We start from the raw sequence: 21,423 nt of genomic DNA on the forward strand, positions 1-21,423 counted from the left end.
GTTTTTAGATTTCATCCCAATTCCTATTTAAACAATTGTAATTTCATTAATATTTTTGTATAGCTATAGTAGATGGTGGATGTATATAAAGGAGGTAAAAATAAAAATAAAGTGGATTATTCACTAATCTGCTCCCTGGTCAAGGTCTTTGGCAACCGGTTTGTGAGCAACAACCCCCCCTGGTGTCGGCTGAGGGAACTGAAGCGGCCAACACTGTACAGTACAACAGCAGTGTGAAGATGGCGGAGGGTGAATTGAACGTGGATAGCCTCATCTCTCGGCTCTTGGAAGGTGAACAATTTGAGTTATATTTACTGTGTGTTTTGTGGGGAACAGGTGAAGGGTTCGGTGTTTAAAAAATGGGGTTTAAATAATATCCGGTAACTGTCGCGGTTGCCTCGCAAAATGCAGGAAAGTGTTAGCTGGTAGGGCTAATGTCAGTCCATTTTAACGCTATGCCCGGCTAGCTTCGGCTAACGTTACCGTTAGCTGGCCGTGTTTATAAACACTGCAAACGCTGAAAGCCTAGCGTGTGTTTGCGCAGCAATAATCTGCGGTTACGTTTGGCAGATAATGTATCGTGTCGTGGCCTTTACTTTAGCGTGTAATTAAACTTTCAGTCTGCTGTGTTTGCGGCATTTTTCGTTTTACCCCATTTGCCAAATTATGTGGGGCTGATGTCAAGAAGGAGGGGCGGGGACGTTTTTTTTCCTCCTCGTCCTGTGTGCTTGGTATAAAGTCATTGTTACTGTTGTAGGTTGAATCGTTGTACTGTTACACAGTAGTATTGCAGCTCCCTTTGGTTTAAACGCGTTTGCCCCACATCCGCGGTGCTGACGGTTGTCATTATTTTATTTGCTGCTGCCACTAATTTTTGTGTATTAGTGACCTGGTTATTAAGTCTGCTCTATAAATAAGTGGAAAAGAATAATGATAATAAAAAAACACAAAATAGATAACTATAATGGGTGTCGTTTATCACTATATCCTGAATGAATCATAACTGGTTAACTGTTGGGTTGTCTTTTTAAGTAAATTTATCTTTTTTGGAGGTGACTTGGTTTGGAGGTGTCTTTTTTTAGTGGGCAGGTTGCTGTGATTCAGGACACTCATGCTCACACATTGCCTTTATATATCTTTGTTCGCACTAAAGGTACAACAGAATTAAGAAACACATGTGATAAAAGAATATTAGTGAAATATGTGTTTCTTTGGCTCATCCACAGAGATGTTTAAGTCACGCTGTGTTCACAATGACGTTGTTTGCTTTTATACTTTGGGGAATTTTGGTGATGTCTGAGGATGAGGATATTTAGGCCAAGCAGAAAGAAGGATGATGGCTGACCAGCTGCTTCAGAGAAGACCATGAGTTTTCTGTTCCCCTGAGATATCCTTTGAGTCATAGCAGACCACTACAGCGAATTCAGCTGTCCTTGGCATACTTTCCACTACTATCTTTGACTCTGGTAAAGGATGCTAGGATAATTCTTGGTGGTAACTGCATCTCCCTGGGTTTCTTACTATTTCAGATTTAAAGAGTTGTTTTGAATACAGAAAGATAACTTTGAGACAGCTGTGCGCGTGACTTTTGGCCAACCATTTATCTCGGCTCAAAAGTCCTCCGCTGACGCACTTTTCCTTGGCACTCAGCTCCAACTGTGACTTGTTGATTACATTGCTCATATTTTTAATGCCAGTTGAACTTGGCATTTGATGTCTTTCGTAAGTGATTAGTTTGGTAATAATCTTTGCGGTCTACAAAAGTTTTTTATTTTATTATTGTGTTATTGTCTCATAGATAAGTATTTGGCTACCCTTTCACTTACTGATGTGAGCATCATAAATAGTTATAACTGAGTATTAATTAAGGAGTAAATACATGACACATCTTCTTTATTCAAAGGTTTTGCCTCAGAGCTGATTAGAATACTAGAGTAATACAAAACACAAACTCTGTTTTCCCAGTGTTTACCACAGATTCCCAGTTATATATCAAGAGACTCATAATGGTCTTGTGTCAAGTTTCTGAAGAAAGCCCTTTGAAATGCCTTCATTCTGCATTCCAGCATAACAAAGTAGCTTACTGTTTGTTTTTCTGTGTGAGAAAAAGTGTCAGTGAGACTGCTTATTCATTCTTATAAAACATGTGAACGCTCGCACAGTTTAGCAAGACAAACAAACAATGATTCTGTTTATGATTGTTGCAAAATCCTTGTCATTGCTTCAGTTTGGCCTTTGCCCCCTCAGTAGTCTTAACTACATAATCTCTTTTAAAAGTGCCAGCCTACAGAGTGCAAGTGCGAACAGTAAAAGGTTCACTGTTAAAGCTGAGCAGGCTAAACATCCAAGCTTAACTTGCTCTGCTCTGATGAGGCTGGGCTGTTGAGTAAAGAGCCCTACTTCTGCGATTTCATGCTTCGCACTCTGAGAAGCAGAAGGGAAATGTAGCAGTGCTGATTCAGTAGATGGAGGATAAGAAATATTAATGGAGGAGCCCTTGAATAGTTTTTGACACTGTGGATCTGGTTTATATTCCTGTGATTTACTCACTTAAACTCAGATTGGATTTCTTAATTAATGAGACACTGAGAGTCAGGGAGTTTGAACACGCTGTGTAAGCAGAATGCATATAGATGTTTATATATGCACAAAAACATCAGGCACTAAGCTTTAGGAATTCCACACATACACATCCATTTGAACTGCTCCCTTGTGTGGTCATTCTGTAATGGTATCCATTAAATACAACAGAAAAAGGTACATTGAAAAAGGGCATAGAAACTCACTCTGACTAACATGCATTCGCTTCACTAGGCTCAGCAACCCTTTATTGGGCTCTTTTGTGGGCGTCTAGCTTAAAGGCAATAACAAAATGGTTAGTTATTGCATAATTCCTCAGTTGTGGATTTGTTCATCACTTTTGTTTCCATGCACAGAATATTTTCATGCCTTGCTTTGATTTGCTTTTTGTAATGTCAACCTAAGACTTAAAAGCGAGTATTATGAGATCATTATTGAGTCTCTTATCCATTTATATTCATTTCAGCTTTTGTTCACAGTTACTACCATAACAAGTGGTTTTTCCTGCCTAAAGAAATGTTTGCCTCGCCTACAGGGTTTTTAGCCAATGCCAAAGGAACATGACTAGCGCCAGAATGATAAGAACTGAGAATAAAAATAGCCGTTTAAACCCTCTTTGCATGTGCTGTATAGCAGTTCAGCAAATTACCATTTAACAAGCAGAACGTACACTTAAATACTTTGTATCGGACTTTCATCAACTCTCATTTTAACCATAGCTGCCTCCCTCAAACTCATTCTTATGCTCTCTTCCACTGTTAAATAATTTTAACTACTTTTGTTAAATTTAGTTTCATTTTTATCATATTGTCAGTAATAATAGGAAAATGCATAGATTTCTGTCAAATAGGACATTACAGTCCCATTGCCTTTACTTTACATAGACTAGTCACGCTTACTGTCGTGCGTAGTCATCTCCCAAAGGCTGATTCTAAGCCAGGGATGACTCTGATTACTGGTATGATTTTGCATAGCTGTAATGCTGTGTGACTTATAATGTGCTCTTTATAGACCATCTTTAAGAAATATTACACTAAGTTTTCCAGACCTGAAATTGAAAATGTCAAATATATCAGGCACAGACTATTCCAAACAATATAAAACTTAACTTTTGTCTACTCCAGCCTCCAGATAACATGACAAGCAAGTCGTTCTTAAGTTATAATCTCACTTTTCATATCTTTGTCTGTTTCAGCTGCTGACTGTAACCAGCGTTTGCATTTCTCACTCCCCTTTTTTTTATCGTTATAAGATAAATCTTCACCCAGAGCTGTGGCGGAACGCCAGAAAGTAGGCTTAAGCTACTGCAGCTACACAGCCAATAAACCCACACCAGTGCTCAGATGCAAGCTGCTCTCACAGAATAAGCAGCGTGTTTCTAAAGTATGGCGGAGACTAAGCAGCTATAGGCTACAAAAATCATTACGCCCTCAGTTTATCGGCTTTTGTGATACTGCCACAAGTATTTTTCCCTTAGGTGAAGCATTATTCTGTCATGGCCTAATTTTGATGAAGTTTGTGTTGCTGGTGTTGTTTTGTTTTTGGGGGTTTTTTTACATACTGATTGTTGATAACTCACTCACTTGTCAATAGCACTGACTGTGTAGTTTGTCTCTTCCTTAGTGCGGGGATGTCGCCCGGGGAAGATAGTCCAGATGACAGAGGCGGAGGTGCGGGGTCTTTGCATCAAATCCAGGGAGATCTTCCTCAGCCAACCCATCCTGCTGGAGCTGGAAGCACCCCTGAAGATCTGTGGTCAGTGTTTTCCGCCCCGACCTAACTCTCAATTAAATTGTTTACGAACACAGAAAGTTAAAAAACCTAAAAACATGGGAACCATTGATATTTTCTCTGTTTGTTTTCCCTTTGGTCCAATAATTGGTTTAACACGCACTCTATAGGTTTTGATTATTTTTCTATGGCCTTTTGAAATGTCAAACAACAACATAATCTGAATTTTTGATGCTATAGTCTGACTGCAAAGGGTTGGGTGCACTGATGGCAAACCCCCACTCTGCAAAGCACAGACCACAAACTCTGCATAGCCCACAGCAGCAATCTATTTCTTTGATGCAGCTCAGACTTATGTAACCAGACCGGATAACACTGTCTTATCCTGGGTCATATACTAAGTCACTGTTACTCTCTTGACTCAGCTGCTCCATGTATGTAACAGAGAATACACTCACACATATGCATAGATTGTGAATAATGTCTTACACACATACTATAGATAAATGACAGACAAGCAGAGAAATAAACTTTTACAAGTGAGCTTCTTCTCTGCATTTGAAATAGTCATCACTGCTGCTGTGTCTGTCTCCTGCATATCTCTGCACACTCCCACATGCTTTATCTCATTCCTCCAGTGTATTGCAGCACCTTCAAACAACTCTGAACTGTCTATTACATGTGTCAGTCCTTGAAAGTAATACTGTATACTGTATACCACCTAAACACTCAGCCTCAGATGGCACTATTTATATTGTAAATGAAGCAGTAAGTAATTTTAATTGAATGCTGACAGTGGTGGTATCTATATGTCTAACATCTCAGTGATCAGTGCAGCTAGCTTTACAAAGGCCATGTCTGCCTTTCTCCATACAGGTCTAACTTTGACGAGTTCTAGATGGTGCTGTGTGTAATTGTAACTTTATATGTTTAGTTCTTGAACCTATAACCTCAGGCTAATTAGCTGCCTTTAACCCACAGCTGTGATGGCAGGCAAGCACTGACTATAAAGAACAAACAGTGAATGTCTTCAATTATTTACTTGGGTCACATGGATCAGGTTCTGAACTTACTTGCACTCGATCTCATCTGCTAATCGTAATTCTACTAGTGAATGTTTCCCCAAGCTTGCAGCTTTGCCACTGTGTAAACTTAAACACAGACTTCTAATAACCATCATTATGAATTTTTTTTGCTACAAAAAATAATCTGTGATTAAAAAAACCCCCACCATCTTGTAATTAGAGTTGTCTGCAAAATAACCAAAGGGTTAGATTTGTTAATCGGTTGAATCAGTTGAAGAAAGACCACAAACATCAATGCTGTGTGCTCTGTATATGAGCAGGCCTGAGATAAATCGTAAATGTGAAACAATTATCCAAAACATTGGTTTATATCGTGGTATGAGCCTCAGTTTCAGAATTATTATACCCCTAGCAAATAAGATACCTTTAATTACTTCTTGACTACCAGGAGTGATTGAGAAGCAGCACAAACGGTTCACAAATTGAAGAGAATGATATGAAACTATAATGATATGAACTTTGAAACAGAAATTGCTTACAGTAATTATCTCTCTTTTCCATAGTTGCCCAAAGACAAGCTATCCTGTGTGTGTGTTTTTAATGAGTGTGATAAAGGATAGTTGAGGCCCTGTTTAGGTTAGTTAGAGAGTAAGTTTATTATCCTTTTGCTGCAGCTAGAATAAACTCACACACTATCCATGGAAACATAAAGAGGACCTAAAGCTATTGGAACTGCAAAACATCACTGAGATTTTAAAAATTCTGCTAAGGTGCAATATAAACTTAACTTTAATTTGGTGCAATTTTGCTCTTAACGAGACTGTGGTGTTTGTCCCCAGTTGGGAGCACATTAGGTGGGTGTGTGTTGATAGCTAGTTAGAACAGAACACAAGATTGCACCACAAATCAGTTTCAATTGTAAACTTTTCCTTTAATTAAGACGTCTCTAGTTTTCTTGATTAAAGACCCTGGAGTAAGTTGATTGCAAGTCTGTCTGCGACGCTAAAATAGATTCTTTTCTTGCATTTACCATCATTATCGTTAAATCACAGAATTCGGCAAGGTCAGTCTTTAACCAGACAGCTGTTTATTTGGTTTTTGTTGAAGGGAAGTGGTAAAGGACAAACTTAAGGAAGAAGGAAAAAAAAACCACGTGACAGGGTTTGGCCTCAGCCAGTAAAGCAAGCATGTTTCTAGAAGCAGGAGTAACATTGCTGTATTAGGCTACTGTAATATTTTTTTAAAGAAAACTTGATCTGTGTACTGAACCTGTTTTATTTACATTTGTTGTTTTTCTTTAAATTTGACGTGTGTGTGCCAAGGTGATATTCTCACCTGAACACACTATACTATCATTCGGGACAATAACCCTGTTAGCTTAGTGTTTACAAATATGCTCTGAGCGGTATTATTCAGTATTCCTAAAACACCTGTACTCTAATGCTTCTACCACAAATGGACAACATAGCCCATGCTGTTGTGCAATGTTGTTTTTCTAAAAATGTTTTATGAACTTTTATATTGCGCTCTCTTGGAAGATAAATCCTGCTAATTTGTGGTTCCGCATTGTGTTTTGTTTTGTTTTTAGCTTTCCATTTTCTGCACTGGTTTTGAACCCATAATCTCTGTGCTTCTACTGTCTGTTTGTTTTGACGGAACAGAAACAGGCCAAGTAAATAATTCACTCACTGACATCCTACAGTTTCTTGTAAGAGGGCAGGCAGAGGCTGCCCTGTTTTTTTAAAAAACAAAAAAACAGACAAACCAAAAAAGATCCTGTAAATTCACATTCATGTCAGTATGTTAGTCATACAGTAGCTCTTAGTGTGGAATTGATCATACTGAGTGTAAAATGAACCTGGCAGACCTTTGTGAGCAAAACAAATACTGGCTGTGACTTGTACTAATAGTAATTTAAAATATATTAAACTTGTACAGGTAAAATCTGGATATTCGGCATCATCAGTGCAGAAGGGAGAAATAAAAAGTTGCCATAGTATCACACCTCAGCTAAAGTTAACACAATAGTAGCTATAGTTGACATCCATCCATTTTTCTTCTTCTTATCCAATCCAAGGTCATGAGCCTATCCCAGCTGTCATAGGGCAAGAAAGAGGTAACACACTAAACAGACACAACAGAGACAAACAGCTGTTCATGCCTATGGCCAATTTAGAATCAGCAGTTAACCTAGGATGCATGTGTTTGGGAACTTCAGAAAACTCAGTTATAAACCATGCAGGCACAGGGAGAACATGCAATTTCCATCCAGAAAGGCAGTGCTAACCACGTCACCCTCCACAACTCAAAATGGGAAAATAACAAACCAAAAAACAGCAGATCCCTCTCTTGTTTCCCCCCCACCAACTCCTCATCTCTCTCTGATGAGCAGGTTAAACTCCAAATATCACTTTAAAAACAGCAATTAAAGTGGTAGTTTGGACTTTTAAGAAGCTTTGCTGATTTCATACTGACAGCTTGTGACCTGGATTTTGTGCATTAATGTCTGCATTACTATGTGATTCGCTCAAGTTTCAATATTGTAATATTAATGTGAAGGATTGTGAAGTTGTTACTACAGTGTAAATGACTTAGATCTTGACCTGTGGGCTGAGTGTCTGGAGCAAAACTTTAAATAAATAAACAAAGTAGGAGGCTGTGAAACACAAGCCAACCAGCTAAGAACACCAAGAACAGAAAATAACATACAGGCAGACTTAAAGCTATTCCTTAAATTATTTATTTGCATGGAAGAATGTGCCTTTGCATGCTGTCCTAAGACAAAAATAAGTGTAGGCCTGTAGCCGTATAGGATTTGGTGCCAGCCTTGGTTTGGGTTTTGGTGCATGGATGCCTGATGGGCTCCATGAAATAGGGGAAAAAATCATGCCAGCCAACCTCAATATGACTTCAATATAAAATTTACATTTTCATTGGTCATTTTATTTTAAGGCCAGACAGCTGGACTGCTTAACAAGGGCTGTCATTTCATTTTAATTTGTGCCATGTTGCAATGAGTGTGGTGCATGGATTGGCTTTCCGTTTTGGTCATAATAAAGCCTGTTATTATTGCAACGCTTTTCTGGTAGGCCTCTCTGTAGTCATCTGTGTCTGGAGCACTTAGCCCAAATTAGAGCATCTCTTTAGCTGGTGCAAGAGGATATAAAAGGAAGCAGGTCTTGGCTAGGTGATGAAGTGAGTCTCCTCTGCAGAGACCCTATGCTCTGGTGAGAGCGACTACCGCTCATCACTGCCTGTCTAAATGTCAAAGAGGGAGGAGATTGAGCGTTAATCCTCAGAGAGTGGTTAAAATTAAAGCAAGTTTGAGTGGATATGTGTGTGTGTGGATTTTTGGATGGATGTCCTTTTTGTGATTAATGTGGATTGCGAGCATTCTTTGCCTCAGTAGCTTACTTTGCGTGCTCTGGTGACAGTTTTAATGGTTTTTGTGTGTGTGTGTGTGTCGTTTGGCTCGCTCACGCAGTCCTAATATAGGCTCAGTCTTATGTCCCAACCAAACTACATGTCTTGCAGATCTTATCTTAAAATCCAAACAACTTCAGTGAGTTGTGCATGTAGGAGTCAGGAGGTAGAAAAACAAAGCATTAAAAATATTTCTACACTTTTTTTCCTCTATGCAGAATTCTCCTCCTGCCTGTCTCTGTTTGACTACAACATCATGCCTTTAAACTGTCAAATTAACACCCTTACTTGCCTGTCCCCTCATCCCTTTTACCTCTGTTTCAGGTGATATTCATGGGCAGTACACAGACCTATTGAGGCTGTTTGAATATGGTGGCTTCCCCCCAGAGGCAAATTACCTTTTCCTGGGTGATTATGTGGACAGAGGGAAACAATCCCTGGAAACCATTTGCCTTCTGCTTGCCTACAAGATCAAATACCCAGAGAACTTTTTCCTGCTCAGGGGCAACCATGAGTGTGCTTCCATCAACCGCATCTATGGGTTCTACGATGAGTGTAAGTACAAATAAACTGAGGCTTTACACAGGCACAGTTCAGTTCTGAGAATATACTTTGATTTCTTCCACCAGGCAAGCGCAGGTTCAACATCAAGTTGTGGAAGACTTTCACTGATTGCTTTAACTGCCTCCCCATTGCTGCTATTATTGATGAGAAAATCTTCTGCTGCCATGGAGGTGAGGGAGCTAACGTCGACATTCGCTGCCCTGAATTTGAACTGCAGCTTTTTATTAGCCAGTGTTTGAAATATCTCTGTAGTATCTTTAATCAAAAGCAATCTTTTTGCCTTTTTTGTTCCAGGGCTATCACCTGACTTGCAGTCGATGGAGCAAATCCGCAGGATCATGAGGCCCACAGACGTGCCCGACACAGGTACTGTGTGTGCCTGCGTGTTCTTAGATGTATGCTCGTACTTGACACTGAACATGTACACTTCCTCTGGATTCCTCCCAGGAATTTAAGTTTATTTTTAAATGGAAAAAAACAGCCTCTCTCTTCCTGAGTGTATGACTGTTTCATCAGTAGATCATCTTTGTTACATCAGCCAAGTTTTTAGCAGATTTTTCCATTTGTCTGTTTATTCTCTCCTTTCCCCCTTTTTCCCCGCTTTGTGTTCCTCGGGTCCATCTATCTTCTACCTGTGTGTATCCCAGGTCTGCTGTGTGACCTGTTGTGGTCAGATCCAGACAAGGATGTACAAGGCTGGGGAGAGAACGACCGCGGGGTCTCCTTCACCTTCGGAGCAGATGTGGTCAGTAAGTTCCTAAACCGGCATGACCTGGACCTCATCTGCAGAGCCCACCAGGTAATTGGGAGTGGAATTGGGTATGAGTCTGATTGTGGAATGAAAGTCCCTGTAGGCACAAAGCTAGCATATTGATTAGCCTTTTTTTTTAGTGATTTAAAATTGTTTATCCATTTGCTTCAGTTATGTCTGTTCTCCATTTTAATTAATGTTGTTGATGAGAGGACATAGAAAACAGAGCAGAAAACATCTATTAATAGAAGCTCTGGAGCCTCTAATTTCCTGCTCCCATTCGTTCTCTGTATTCCTCCCATGTATTGTACATACAGGCACTCAGTTTATAATATTTTTTCTTGTTTCAAATATTATTACGCAAACTATGACAAGGCATTTTATGCATTTATGGCCAGGAAATTAGAATAGATTAGAATAGGGAATAGATGTGTCTTGCTTAACTTGATCTCCTACCAGTGGAGTGGAGTGCATGGAGAAGAGTAAACTCGAGCAACACTTGTAGTATAAAGAGTCATCCATTTATGACACTGCCATCAGACTAATTTGCCTGTTGATTGTTACAAATAAGACTTTCTTAAAGTACTGATCATACAACTGAACAATCAGGAGACTGGTTCCTAAGTTACCCACGGTTATTTCAGCTCTGCGTTTGGTTTTTCTTATTGATTTCAGATGTAGGTGGTTACATACACTCAACCTTGATAGCAAACTTGGATTGTGAAACTAGCTGAAGACCTGTTTCTTGGTATTGATTTTTTGTAGGCGCTGGAATAATGTCATCTTTCTTTTAACAGGTTGTGGAGGATGGATACGAGTTCTTTGCCAAACGCCAACTGGTCACACTTTTCTCTGCTCCAAACTACTGCGGGGAGTTCGATAACGCAGGCGGCATGATGAGTGTTGATGAATCCCTCATGTGCTCCTTCCAGGTAGTGTGAAAACCATAGGGCCATGTGTGCATTTGTATTATTTGCCTTTTTCGGGTGTTTGTGTGTGTGTGAACTGACAGTGACACATTTCTCTGTGTTTGTGTTTTAAAGATCCTAAAGCCCTCAGAGAAGAAGGCCAAGTATCAGTATGGTGGTGTAAATTCTGGCCGGCCCGTCACCCCACCCCGCACCACCCAAGCCCCCAAGAAGAGGTGAACATACAACCGTGGCTCTCCCTCCTCCTTCTCACCTCATGCAACCCCCGTCTGCCATCATGGCGCCCCTCTGTAACTCCCCTGTATAGTGAAGATACAGGGCTTATCTAATTGCCCGAATCTTTCTTCTCCTCCTTCCTCCTTCCCCACTCAACCAACCCCTCGTCAAGTCCACTGACAGCTCTTTTCTTAATGTGTACATGTACATAAATTTGCTGTGACCAATCTTTTTCTCTTTTTTTGCCTGTTTGTTGGTATTTTTGATATTATTAACAAATAATCTTTTTTGGTGGTTTTATTTCCAATGCTTTTTCTTTTGTTTTCTTTTTTTTTTCTGGTTTTCTGGGCTTCTGTGTTGTGTAAAGGAATGCCTTCTCTGTTTAGAGCGGCAACATGACCAAGTCACCATAAATCTTTTTCAAAACAAAATGAAGGTTCAACGTTATTTTGCCTTGACCTCTCAAAAAGCCGAGAGAATCTTTTCCGTGTGTTTCAGTTCAGACTGCGGTTTCTGTGCAATGATAGTTCCCCTGACACAAATAACATTTCTTTTAATCCAGTTTGACATCTTAAACTCGTTACAGCATGTGCACTTTGTGGTTTTTGTGCACAAGCACATTTTATATATTTAACCAATGAGAAAGCGCAACTCCCAGTGAGTAGCAGAGAATGTGAACAGACCGACTTGAATGAAATATAGAGGCTAAATCAGATGCTGCTGGCAGTGACACGCTCTACCCGAAAACAACGCCCTCTGGGCATCGATTTCTCCACTCTGTTAATGCCTCCCTGCGCCACAGCTCCACTCCCACACAAAAACATGCCGCTCTCTACAGAAAGCTGGCATTAACCTTTTCCTTGGTGTATTTAATATTTGTTCTCATTAGGATAATTTGCCTTCATTAAAAAAAATAATCTTGATTTATAGTGAAAGGTGAGCGAGAGAGACTTTTTTTTGAATGTTCAAACGTCTGTGGTGGGTTAAGTTCTTGCAGAAGCATTTATGACAGTGGTGGGTTTTAAATGGGAGCAGCTAATATAAGGAGATTGTGCTCTGCAAAGCTGGATCTTTGTATGGAGAGAATAAAGATGAGAAATGTTAAACCACTGGCTGCAATTTCACAGGATTCTAAGTAAGCTCTTACATTGTTTAAAAAAAAAAAAAAAGCTTGACAAAATGCCCCACAATATTACAAGTGTTTAGTTCAACGTGCATGTAGGACAGTGAAAACAAACACAAAGCTTTTTAGAAGCTTTGTGGGAAAATGCCAGCCGTCCAGGATAAACTGATAGAGTTGGGAGTGGGTGGCGGAGCAGGCAGTTTCAGCATCACTGTATGATTGTGTTGCCACCTGGTGTGTAAATACAGTACTACAGTTAAAAAAAAAAATTATATTATTTCAAATTAGGCACTTCAGGATGGGGCTTCATCATATTAGCAGTCCACACATGGGGTGTCCTTTGCTACAAGAAGGTACTTAGACACTGGCCAGCAATAAGCTTGGTTGGTGAATCAGCTTTAGTGTGCTGCACATGAGGTGCAGTTGAAATTTTGTGAAAAACAGTTGCCTCTTTTCTTTCATTCTTTCTACTTTGTTTTGCTCTTTGTTGTATTTTTATGTTCTCTGTTCACATTGTTTACTTTCATTTCACTTAATTTATTTCCTAATAATGATAATAAGAATAAAATGAGGTGTTACCAAAATCTGTTTTGCAATTTGTACAAGTTTGTTTGAAAGTCTATAAATTCAATAAAATGGATGGAACCTAAACGCTGTTTTTAAATTATTGACTGGAATGTGCGGGCAGTTTTTACACACTGTACACTTATTTGTCACAATATATAGTTAAAGTTTTATATTCTCGTGGCTTAAAGAAGCAAAGGTCCACATTTGCGTGGTCATTTTGTCTCCTCCATCACCCTATATCTAGCATCCTCTGTCACACTCTCATGCCCTCCTTCACTACATCCATGAATCTTGTCTGTGCCCTTCTTCAACATCCTTTGTGCAGTATATATTTTTTTTTGTCAAGGGCACTGTTTCCAAACCTTTCCTCTTACTCCTGCTGCTAACCTTCTGTCACCAATCACTCCTGGCACTCATCTCTACCCACACACTCTGTTTTTCACCTCTCTTGTCTAATATCTATTGCTTTGGACATTTGACCCCAAGTATTTAAACTCGTCCACCTTCACTACCTCTACTCTTTGCATCTATATTGTTACACCTGCCTCCTTGTCATTCACACACGTAGTCTGTTTTGTTTCTACTGACTTTCATTTCTCTTCTCCAGAGCATACCTCCACCTCTCTAGTCTCTCTTAGACCTACTCTCTCCTCTCACTACAGATCACAATGTCGTCTGCAAACATTAATATTTGTCCACTCCTGCCTGACCTCATCTTTCAGCTTGTCCATCACTGCTGCTAACCAGAAAACCTTCAGAGCCAATCCCAGATGTCATCCCAACCCTACTTTGAACTCATTGGTCACTCCTTCCACACACCTCACCCCTGTCTCACTGTGCTCATACATCTTCTCCACCACCCTCAGATACTTCACTGCCACTCCCGATTTCCTATTGGCACCCTATCAAATGCTTTCTCTAGATCTACAAAAATACACAGTGCAACTCCTTCTGAGCTTCTCTGTATTTCTCTATCAGCACTCTCATAGCAAACATCACATCTGTGGTGCTCTTTCTCTCCAAGTCTCTCCAAGACATCTTCATACCTCCACAAGTATGTCATCTGAATCAACCATCATTCCTACTCTACTTCCTCTTCATAGCTGGCCTAACTTCCTCTTCACTCATCCTCTGCACTAACTTTCCTTAATCTGTCCTCCTCTCACTCTCATTTTCCTCATTCAGTATTTTGCACAACTCTGTTGCTTGTGAAGCTTGCACACAAGAATTTCACTCGCATGTACTGTACCAGTGTACCTGCACATGTGATGTGACAATAAAGGTGATTTGATTTGATTTGATTTGATTTTCAACAGCTCTTCAAAGTGCTCTACTCCTTTCATATTTTCAACACACCCTCTTCACTCATTCATACATTTCCATCTCCATCCTTTTGTATGCAGCAGAAGTGACCCAGTGTGGCAGTTTAGGCAGCTAAAAATGCTAAACTCTAAGCCCATTTCAGAGCCCTTTGAAAAAAAAGGCCTGAACACAATGAGGTCAGTGACAGAGAAAACAGGGAGGGTCCAAGTAGAGATGAGATGGGAGCCAAGCAACAATGATCCACAGTACCACTTTCAGAGAGAGCAGACTGTAATAAATCATCCTCTGTGAGCTGAATTTCTATTTCTCGGGGAGATTAAGGGACAAACAATAAAGAAATAGCAATGGGGTTTTTATTTATTTTGTAAACGTGCACAAAATAATTTCCCTTTTCTTTCATAACCTGTGGAAACACAGCACAGGTTATTGCACTCCACAGACTTCACATGGGAGAAGGTTGGATAAGGAGGAGTCCTCTGCTTCTCCTTTGGTTGTGTCACTATTTTTCCATTCAAAATATAACTACCCAGATAATTGTGGAATAATATCTGATTGAATAATCACTCCAAACAAATTATTGTACATATTAAATGTTAAGATTGTTCACTGAAACAAATATGATCTTTGAAGTTAAACCACTGTTTCAAATTAGGTTTGTTGATTTGAATACTGATGTTGCATTCACAGAAATGCTTTGATATACACATCATTACAATATGATATATAATTAACAATGAATATGCAAGGAGTGGAGTCAGTGAAGGGAGATGAGTTTAAACCTGTCAACCATCTAAAGCAATGGACAGTGCACATGAGGAATAAAGAAGGGAGTGCAGGCAGGGCGGTGTGGATGGAGATAAGATGATAGTGAGACCTGCTGTGATGTTTGGCTTGTAGACAGCAGCAATGACAGAAAAACAGGAGATGGATTTGGATGAGTTAGAGTTGAAGACGCAAAGATTTTAATTGGGAGTCGCCAGATTGGACAAGATTAGAAACAAGTATGTCAGAGGGACAGCTCAGGTTGAGTAGAGAGAGAGAAAGGTTGAGATGGTTTAGACACGTGAAGAGGAGGGGTAGTGGATATTGGAGTGGATAGGGCATTAAAAAATGGAGCATCCAGGCAGGAGGAAAAGAGAAAGACCTCAAACAAGGTGCACAGATGTAGGAAAGGAAGTTATGTAGAGCAGCCCCTAAAGGCAGCAGTTAAAAGAAGAAGATCAAGAAGAAGAACAACAAAAAAAAGAAGTGGACATAATAATATAAAAAAGACAATGCATGCAATTATCTCTGCTAATGTTTGATCTATGTGTAGTTTATGTACTTGTGCTGCAGTACTGTTTCCTTTGCAAATAAATAATGTAGAGTAAATATGAAATCATGAATCATCATTCCTTCCTGTGGTATTAATTTTATTCTTTTCTGTAATGAACCCTCCAAGGGGATGGGGGCGCTATTAGTCAGTGTCATTCAGTTAAACCGCCTCTATGACTGTTGTTAGCTAAAGAGGAGGCAGCTTCCTATACCGCATGGATGGGTCACAGTGCAGTTGCAGTCGCAGGTCAGTGTGTTTGCAGATCTGTGACGTTTTCCAGGACAGGCAATAAACCAGAAGTGCAGGTTGTGTCTCGTCCTCTGCATCCCAGCAGCGAAAATAATTTATGAGGACTCGGTCGAGCCATTGGACTGGGTGTGTTTCATGTGAGATATGACAATGTTATAGTTTTAGTGCAAGAAGAAGCTAACTGTTAGACTGTAGACGAATAAAACGGATGTCGTGTCAGCCCTGTGGTGCCTGTGTGGTGTTGACAAGTCTGAAGTTCAGTGCAGGTAGAGTTCATGTGGCTAATGCTGCTAGCTTGTTAACTGTGTGATGCTAAGCTGCAGTAATGGACGTACTGTAACCAGCTATTGTATTTATAGTGTAAATAAAACTTGGTGTTTCCACTTTTTTATTTGCTTTATTAATTAATAGATGGGAAATTACTTAGCTTTACATTGTTGCAAACATAACTAAAGCTGCAGTTTTGTCTATTATTTAATGACTGGGCACTTCTGGGAAGATCAACAGACATACTCACATCTCTTATATCATTCAATTTATAGGCTGAGTAAACACTCTCCGGCTGAGCTTTACTGGCTCCCCATCCAACCACAGTCACTCACCGGTGTCTCAACAATGAACTATGGAAAGCCTCAAGCACTAACTGAAGAATGGCAAGATTTAGGCGCAAATCTTGCATCACATTAATTGCTCTGGTGTTGCTCATACTCGCCATAACTGTGTTCTTAAAGGAGCTAACATCACGGGACTCTCCATTCAGCAGCCCAGCCCATATAAAGGGGTTTCCCGAACCAGAGAGCCGGGAAGACCGCAACAAAAAACCAGAGGAGATCAAAATGAGCAGCGTTGCTCAGTCAGACAAGGATGCAGAACTGGAAGCGACACTGAGGAAGTTCCCTCCTCCGAATTACTACCTCCATGCCTTCTACTACACGTGGTATGGAAACCCAAAGATTGATGGAAAATACATACACTGGGACCATCCGCAGCTGCCACACTGGGACGTTAAGGTAGCTCAGGGATATCCACAAGGGAGACACACCCCACCTGATGACATTGGAGCCAACTTTTACCCCGCTTTAGGGGTTTACAGTTCCAGAGACCCCTCTGTTATAGAGGCTCATATGCAGCAGCTGCGTACAGCAGCCATTGGTAAGACATCAAGTCACTTTTATTTATATACCACATTTAAAACAACAGGAGCTGAGCCAGAGTGCTTTCCAGGCAGGCAATGCAATGATGGCAAAATATGAATAAAAAGGAGTCATAAATACATAAATAAAGTATAACACTAGAAATAAAAGAGCAGTAAGAAAAATTTCAACATGTACTTGACTAAAAGCTAATGAAAAAATATACAGTGCTGTATAAAAAGTATAGCTCCCTTCCTGATGTCTTAATTTTTTCATGACTGCTGACCAAAAAAACAACAACAAAGGCCTGTACACATTTGCCAGAAAACATCTTTATCCCCAAAACCTTCAGGAAAATATTCTGTGGACTGAACTTTTTGGAAGGTTTGAGTCCCGTTACATCTGGCGTAAAACTAACACATTATTTTATTTAAAAAAAATCATGCCAACAGTCAAACACGGCGGTGGTAGTGTGGTGGTCTCAGGCGGCTGGATGACTTGCTGTAATTGTCAGAACCATGAATTCTGCTCGCTATTAGAAAACCCCAAAGCAAAATGTTCGGCCATCATTTTTTCCCCTGAAGCTCAAAGAAACTTGGGTTTTGCAGCAGGAAAATGATCGTAAACACATCAGCAAGTCCACCTCTGAATGAAACAAAAACAAAATGAAGGTTTTGAAGTGGTCTAGTCAAATCCTTAAACAGGCCGTCCATGCTGGAAACCCCTCTAATATGGCTGAATTTAAAAAATCTGCAAAGAAGAGTGGGCCAAATTCCTCCACAGGGATGTGAAAGACTCATTCCCAGTTATTGCAAAAGCTTGATTGCAGTTGTTGCTGCCAAGGTTGGCACAACCAGTTATTAGAATTAGGAGATAATAACATTTTTCACACAGGGCCAGTTAGGTTTGGATAGCTCTTTTTTTATTTCACCCTCTTAATAAATGAAATCATTTCAAAAAACATCATTTAAAAACTGATTTTTGCATTTATCCCGGTGTGGAAATGTATTTGAACTCTGAAGCATGTAAGTGGGGGGCAAAACGTTTTCACCGCTCTTTATCTTTAGAAGTGGTTTATTGTCAGTTAGACATGTGCTTATGTGGATTCACAGAAAATTCCAGCCGTTGTTGCCTTGGTGGCAGTAACAGCTGGAAAAGCCTGTTTGCCTTTGGCTTTTAGGCGAAAAGGTGGCGCTGAGATAAGTTGATGGAGGATGACCTCAGAGACCTGGAGGCCAAATTAATCAATGCAGTTAAGCTCAAACAGGAATGACATGTTGCCTTTTCTTTGGATCAGTCTGAATCTATGTAGTGAGCTAGAAACATTTATAGGTTAGTGTTTAGTTTTTCACACAAAATAAAAATATTGTTTCCAACTATCAAACAAAAACTCTTCTAATTGAATTCAGAAGATTTTGTGTCAGCAGCTATGATAATAGTGACACACTGATACAAGGAAAGCCTAATAATATTGCTCCAGGCACACATTTAATACACATTTATTACACATTTACATTAAATGAATCCAGTTATCTTTATGAACGTCCATCTAGGTCTTTTTCTTTTAGCTTTTGGATTTCAAATTGATACTGTAACTGTTTATTTTAAGGTGTCATTGCTGTTTCCTGGTATCCTCCCAATATGAAGGACGACAACGGTGACTCAACAGACGACATTGTGCCTTTGCTGCTTGAGGTGGCTCATAAATACCACATTAAGGTGTGTTTATGGAGATTGGAGCAGTTGCTTGAATGAAACGTCTTTCATTATTTTCCTAATGAAAGGGTTTTTATATTGTGATCCCATGTGTGTGTTATCTTTGTCATTATTTGTGTGTTGTAGGTAGCTTTTCACATTGAGCCATACAAAGGAAGGGATGAAGTCAACATGTTCACTAATGTTAAATACATCATTGAGAAGTGAGTAGTGATTTTTCCCATGGAGTCATTCAGATGTCATCATTAATGTTATCTGCATGTTTAGATTCATCTTTCTATTCCTTTGACATCTGGTTGTTTTTCCGATCTCGTCTTCCGCAGATACGGAGAGCACCCGGCCTTTTTCAAGTACTTGACAAACACTGGCAAACTTCTTCCGCTCTTCTATGTGTATGACTCATATCTGTTGAACTCGGAGCAGTGGGCCAAGCTGCTAAAGCACACGGAGACCAACAGCATCAGGGATACCCCGTATGACGCCATCTTCATCGCCCTGCTGGTGGAGGAGAAAGACAAGAGAGATATCCTGACAGCAGGGTTTGACGGCGTTTACACCTACTTTGCCACTAATGGTTTTTCCTACGGGTCCACGCAGCGTAACTGGGCCTCTATAAAAGCTTTCTGTGAAGATAACAACCTGATGTTCATTCCAAGTGTAGGCCCGGGATATATCGACACGAGCATTCGACCCTGGAATTTCCAAAACACTCGAAACCGCATCAATGGCAAATACTACGAAACCTCGCTGAGTGCAGCACTGGAAGCCAGGCCTGATTTTATCTCAATAACATCCTTTAACGAGTGGCACGAGGGGACTCAGATTGAAATGGCAATTCCAAAAACAAGCCAGACGGTGTATCTGGACTATCTGCCCAACAAACCATCAATCTACCTGGAAATAACTCGCAAATGGGCGGCGATATTTGGTGGTGAGAGACGAAAGTGGCAGGAATGAAAATGACTAAGAGCCATAGCAGATGTTTATTCATGGGGGTATAAACAAAATGAAAACTAAATGGAGTTCTGCTTGCTGAACGCAGAGCAAAATGCAAATGAAGACCAACTTTATGAGAAAAGCCAAATGATTTGCAAAGCCGTAGGCAAGTGAACCACCTAATTATCTTAATTTTGGCTGCGCTGATGTATGTCGTTTTGTTGCACTTGAACGAATTATTGTGAATTTAACTGATGTCTTATTAACGCTTGTTTGCACACCCCTGTACATTTTTGCTATTCCTGGATTTTCACCAGCCGAAACAGCATAGGCATGTTTTGCAGTTCTGTGATCTGTGACTATATTAGACCCGAACAGAAATAAAGTGCACTCTGCAACGAGGCAGAGATACGAGTAAACAAAGCAGTCTGGTGGAATAAAGCTGTTGCCTCATTCTGCTTTCAACTCGGCTTCAGCCCAAAATACAGTACAAGAAGAGAAGGAGAGGGGAAAAAACCCCACGCAACATACATTTTGACATTTCAAAGACGTGTCAGTTTAAAATCTGAGATGAGTCATAATGATGCAAACAGCGGCGGGATGGAAGGATAGAAGTTCAGTTGTTGAAACAGATTTGTAGCTGAGGGAATGGAGGGCAAAATCAAGACTGGTTTTTATCTGTGCAGTAGATTGCCTTCTTATTTATGAGCTGTTGCCATGGTACAGTACAAGTCTAACAGATACTTCTCTTACTAGACGTGCTATCAGTGCATACAGCTGCGTGGCCGCAGCTGTTTGGCTGCATCTGCACAAATCACGCATTATGTTAAAACTGCCCCCGCAGCAAAGGGTTATTTAAACTGAAGCCATCTCTCCACTGAAAACATACAGTGATCTTTCTATTCTTGCCTCTTAATTTTCAGCCCAGTCCTTCTTCCAGATCACTTGAACTTGTGAGAATTTTTGTTGGTGGTGTTTCGGCTTCCGCAGCCATACAGCATGTTTACCCACAGGTTTATAAGCAAGCATGGCTGTGAAAGCCATTCAGCTTCAGCTTGGATTTCCTGGAGTAGTTCACAGCAAGTTTTAAGGACTGCTATGGATCACTGTCTAATTGTACAACACAGCATCTTCTCAGTTGTACATCCTTGGCTGGCTGCAGAACATTTGCATCCAGAATTTGCTGACTTTTATTGGAATTTATTCTTGCCTCGATCCGGGCAATTTTCCCGACGCTCCCAAATCAGAATATTACTGCAACAGCTTTCATGCTTAAAAGTTGGCAAGTTGTGTGTTTGCTTTATTTTTCAATTAAATGCTTCTTATTCATTTTTCTTAACTGTACCTTTGGTGATTGTGGCCAAAAAAGCCAAATGAGCTTCACTTGCACACAGCACTTGTTTTCCAGTTGGCTCTGGCTCGTCCAGGTGTGGCTTTGCCTACTGAAGTCAAACTCAAAGATCTCGTACTCCTAGTGGGTGTAGGGTGTATTTCATGTCTTCATGTCCACTTGCCTTGCTGTTGTGCAAGGCTGCCTTTAATCCGACGCTGTGTAAGAAAAGTCCTAAGTTTTTTGGAGTTTGACCCATGCAAAATCGTGTTGATGCACTTTTGAATTTAATCATTAATTTTGAAATGAACCCTGTGATGAGTCCTCCAACTGTTTTGAATTACAACATTAAACCACTAGAGCAACCCAGTAAATGATTAATTGACTGGCTAAAAGAAATCACGGGGCATGCTCAAGGTTTAATGGGGCAAACCGCATCTGTGAGCCTCTGTGTAGATAATTGAACCTACTTATTTAGTGAGTTGTTTTTGCATGTGATTTAAGAATGCGAA

The 21,423-nt window shown here is 40.2% G+C and overlaps 2 protein-coding genes across 5 annotated transcripts; both read left to right on the forward strand.

Annotated features, from left to right (window-relative positions):
• Positions 1–148: 148 nt before the first annotated feature.
• On the forward strand, positions 149–12,987 carry LOC100692155 (serine/threonine-protein phosphatase PP1-beta catalytic subunit). Its single transcript, XM_003442934.5, has 8 exons — positions 149–291; positions 4,204–4,335; positions 9,084–9,314; positions 9,389–9,493; positions 9,618–9,689; positions 9,971–10,122; positions 10,872–11,006; positions 11,118–12,987. The coding sequence occupies exons 1-8, from the start codon at positions 240–242 to the stop codon at positions 11,220–11,222; spliced, it is 984 nt and encodes a 327-aa protein (XP_003442982.1). The 5' UTR covers positions 149–239; the 3' UTR covers positions 11,223–12,987.
• Positions 12,988–15,705: 2,718 nt separating this feature from the next.
• manea (mannosidase, endo-alpha) lies at positions 15,706–20,107 on the forward strand. 4 transcript variants are annotated; one of them, XM_003442834.5, is made up of 5 exons: positions 15,706–15,793; positions 16,339–16,948; positions 18,539–18,648; positions 18,772–18,848; positions 18,969–20,107. In XM_003442834.5, the coding sequence occupies exons 2-5, from the start codon at positions 16,447–16,449 to the stop codon at positions 19,600–19,602; spliced, it is 1,323 nt and encodes a 440-aa protein (XP_003442882.1). In that variant the 5' UTR covers positions 15,706–15,793; positions 16,339–16,446; the 3' UTR covers positions 19,603–20,107. The 4 variants fall into 4 exon arrangements, with proteins under 4 accessions (XP_003442882.1, XP_005477246.1, XP_005477245.1 ...); XM_005477189.4 differs by having other exon boundaries at positions 15,787–15,922; XM_005477188.4 differs by lacking the exon at positions 15,706–15,793 and adding an exon at positions 15,800–16,062.
• Positions 20,108–21,423: the final 1,316 nt, after the last annotated feature.

Source organism: Oreochromis niloticus, linkage group LG19 (genome assembly GCF_001858045.2).
Source record: "Oreochromis niloticus isolate F11D_XX linkage group LG19, O_niloticus_UMD_NMBU, whole genome shotgun sequence".
In the NCBI taxonomy this organism is placed as follows: Eukaryota; Metazoa; Chordata; class Actinopteri; order Cichliformes; family Cichlidae; genus Oreochromis; species Oreochromis niloticus.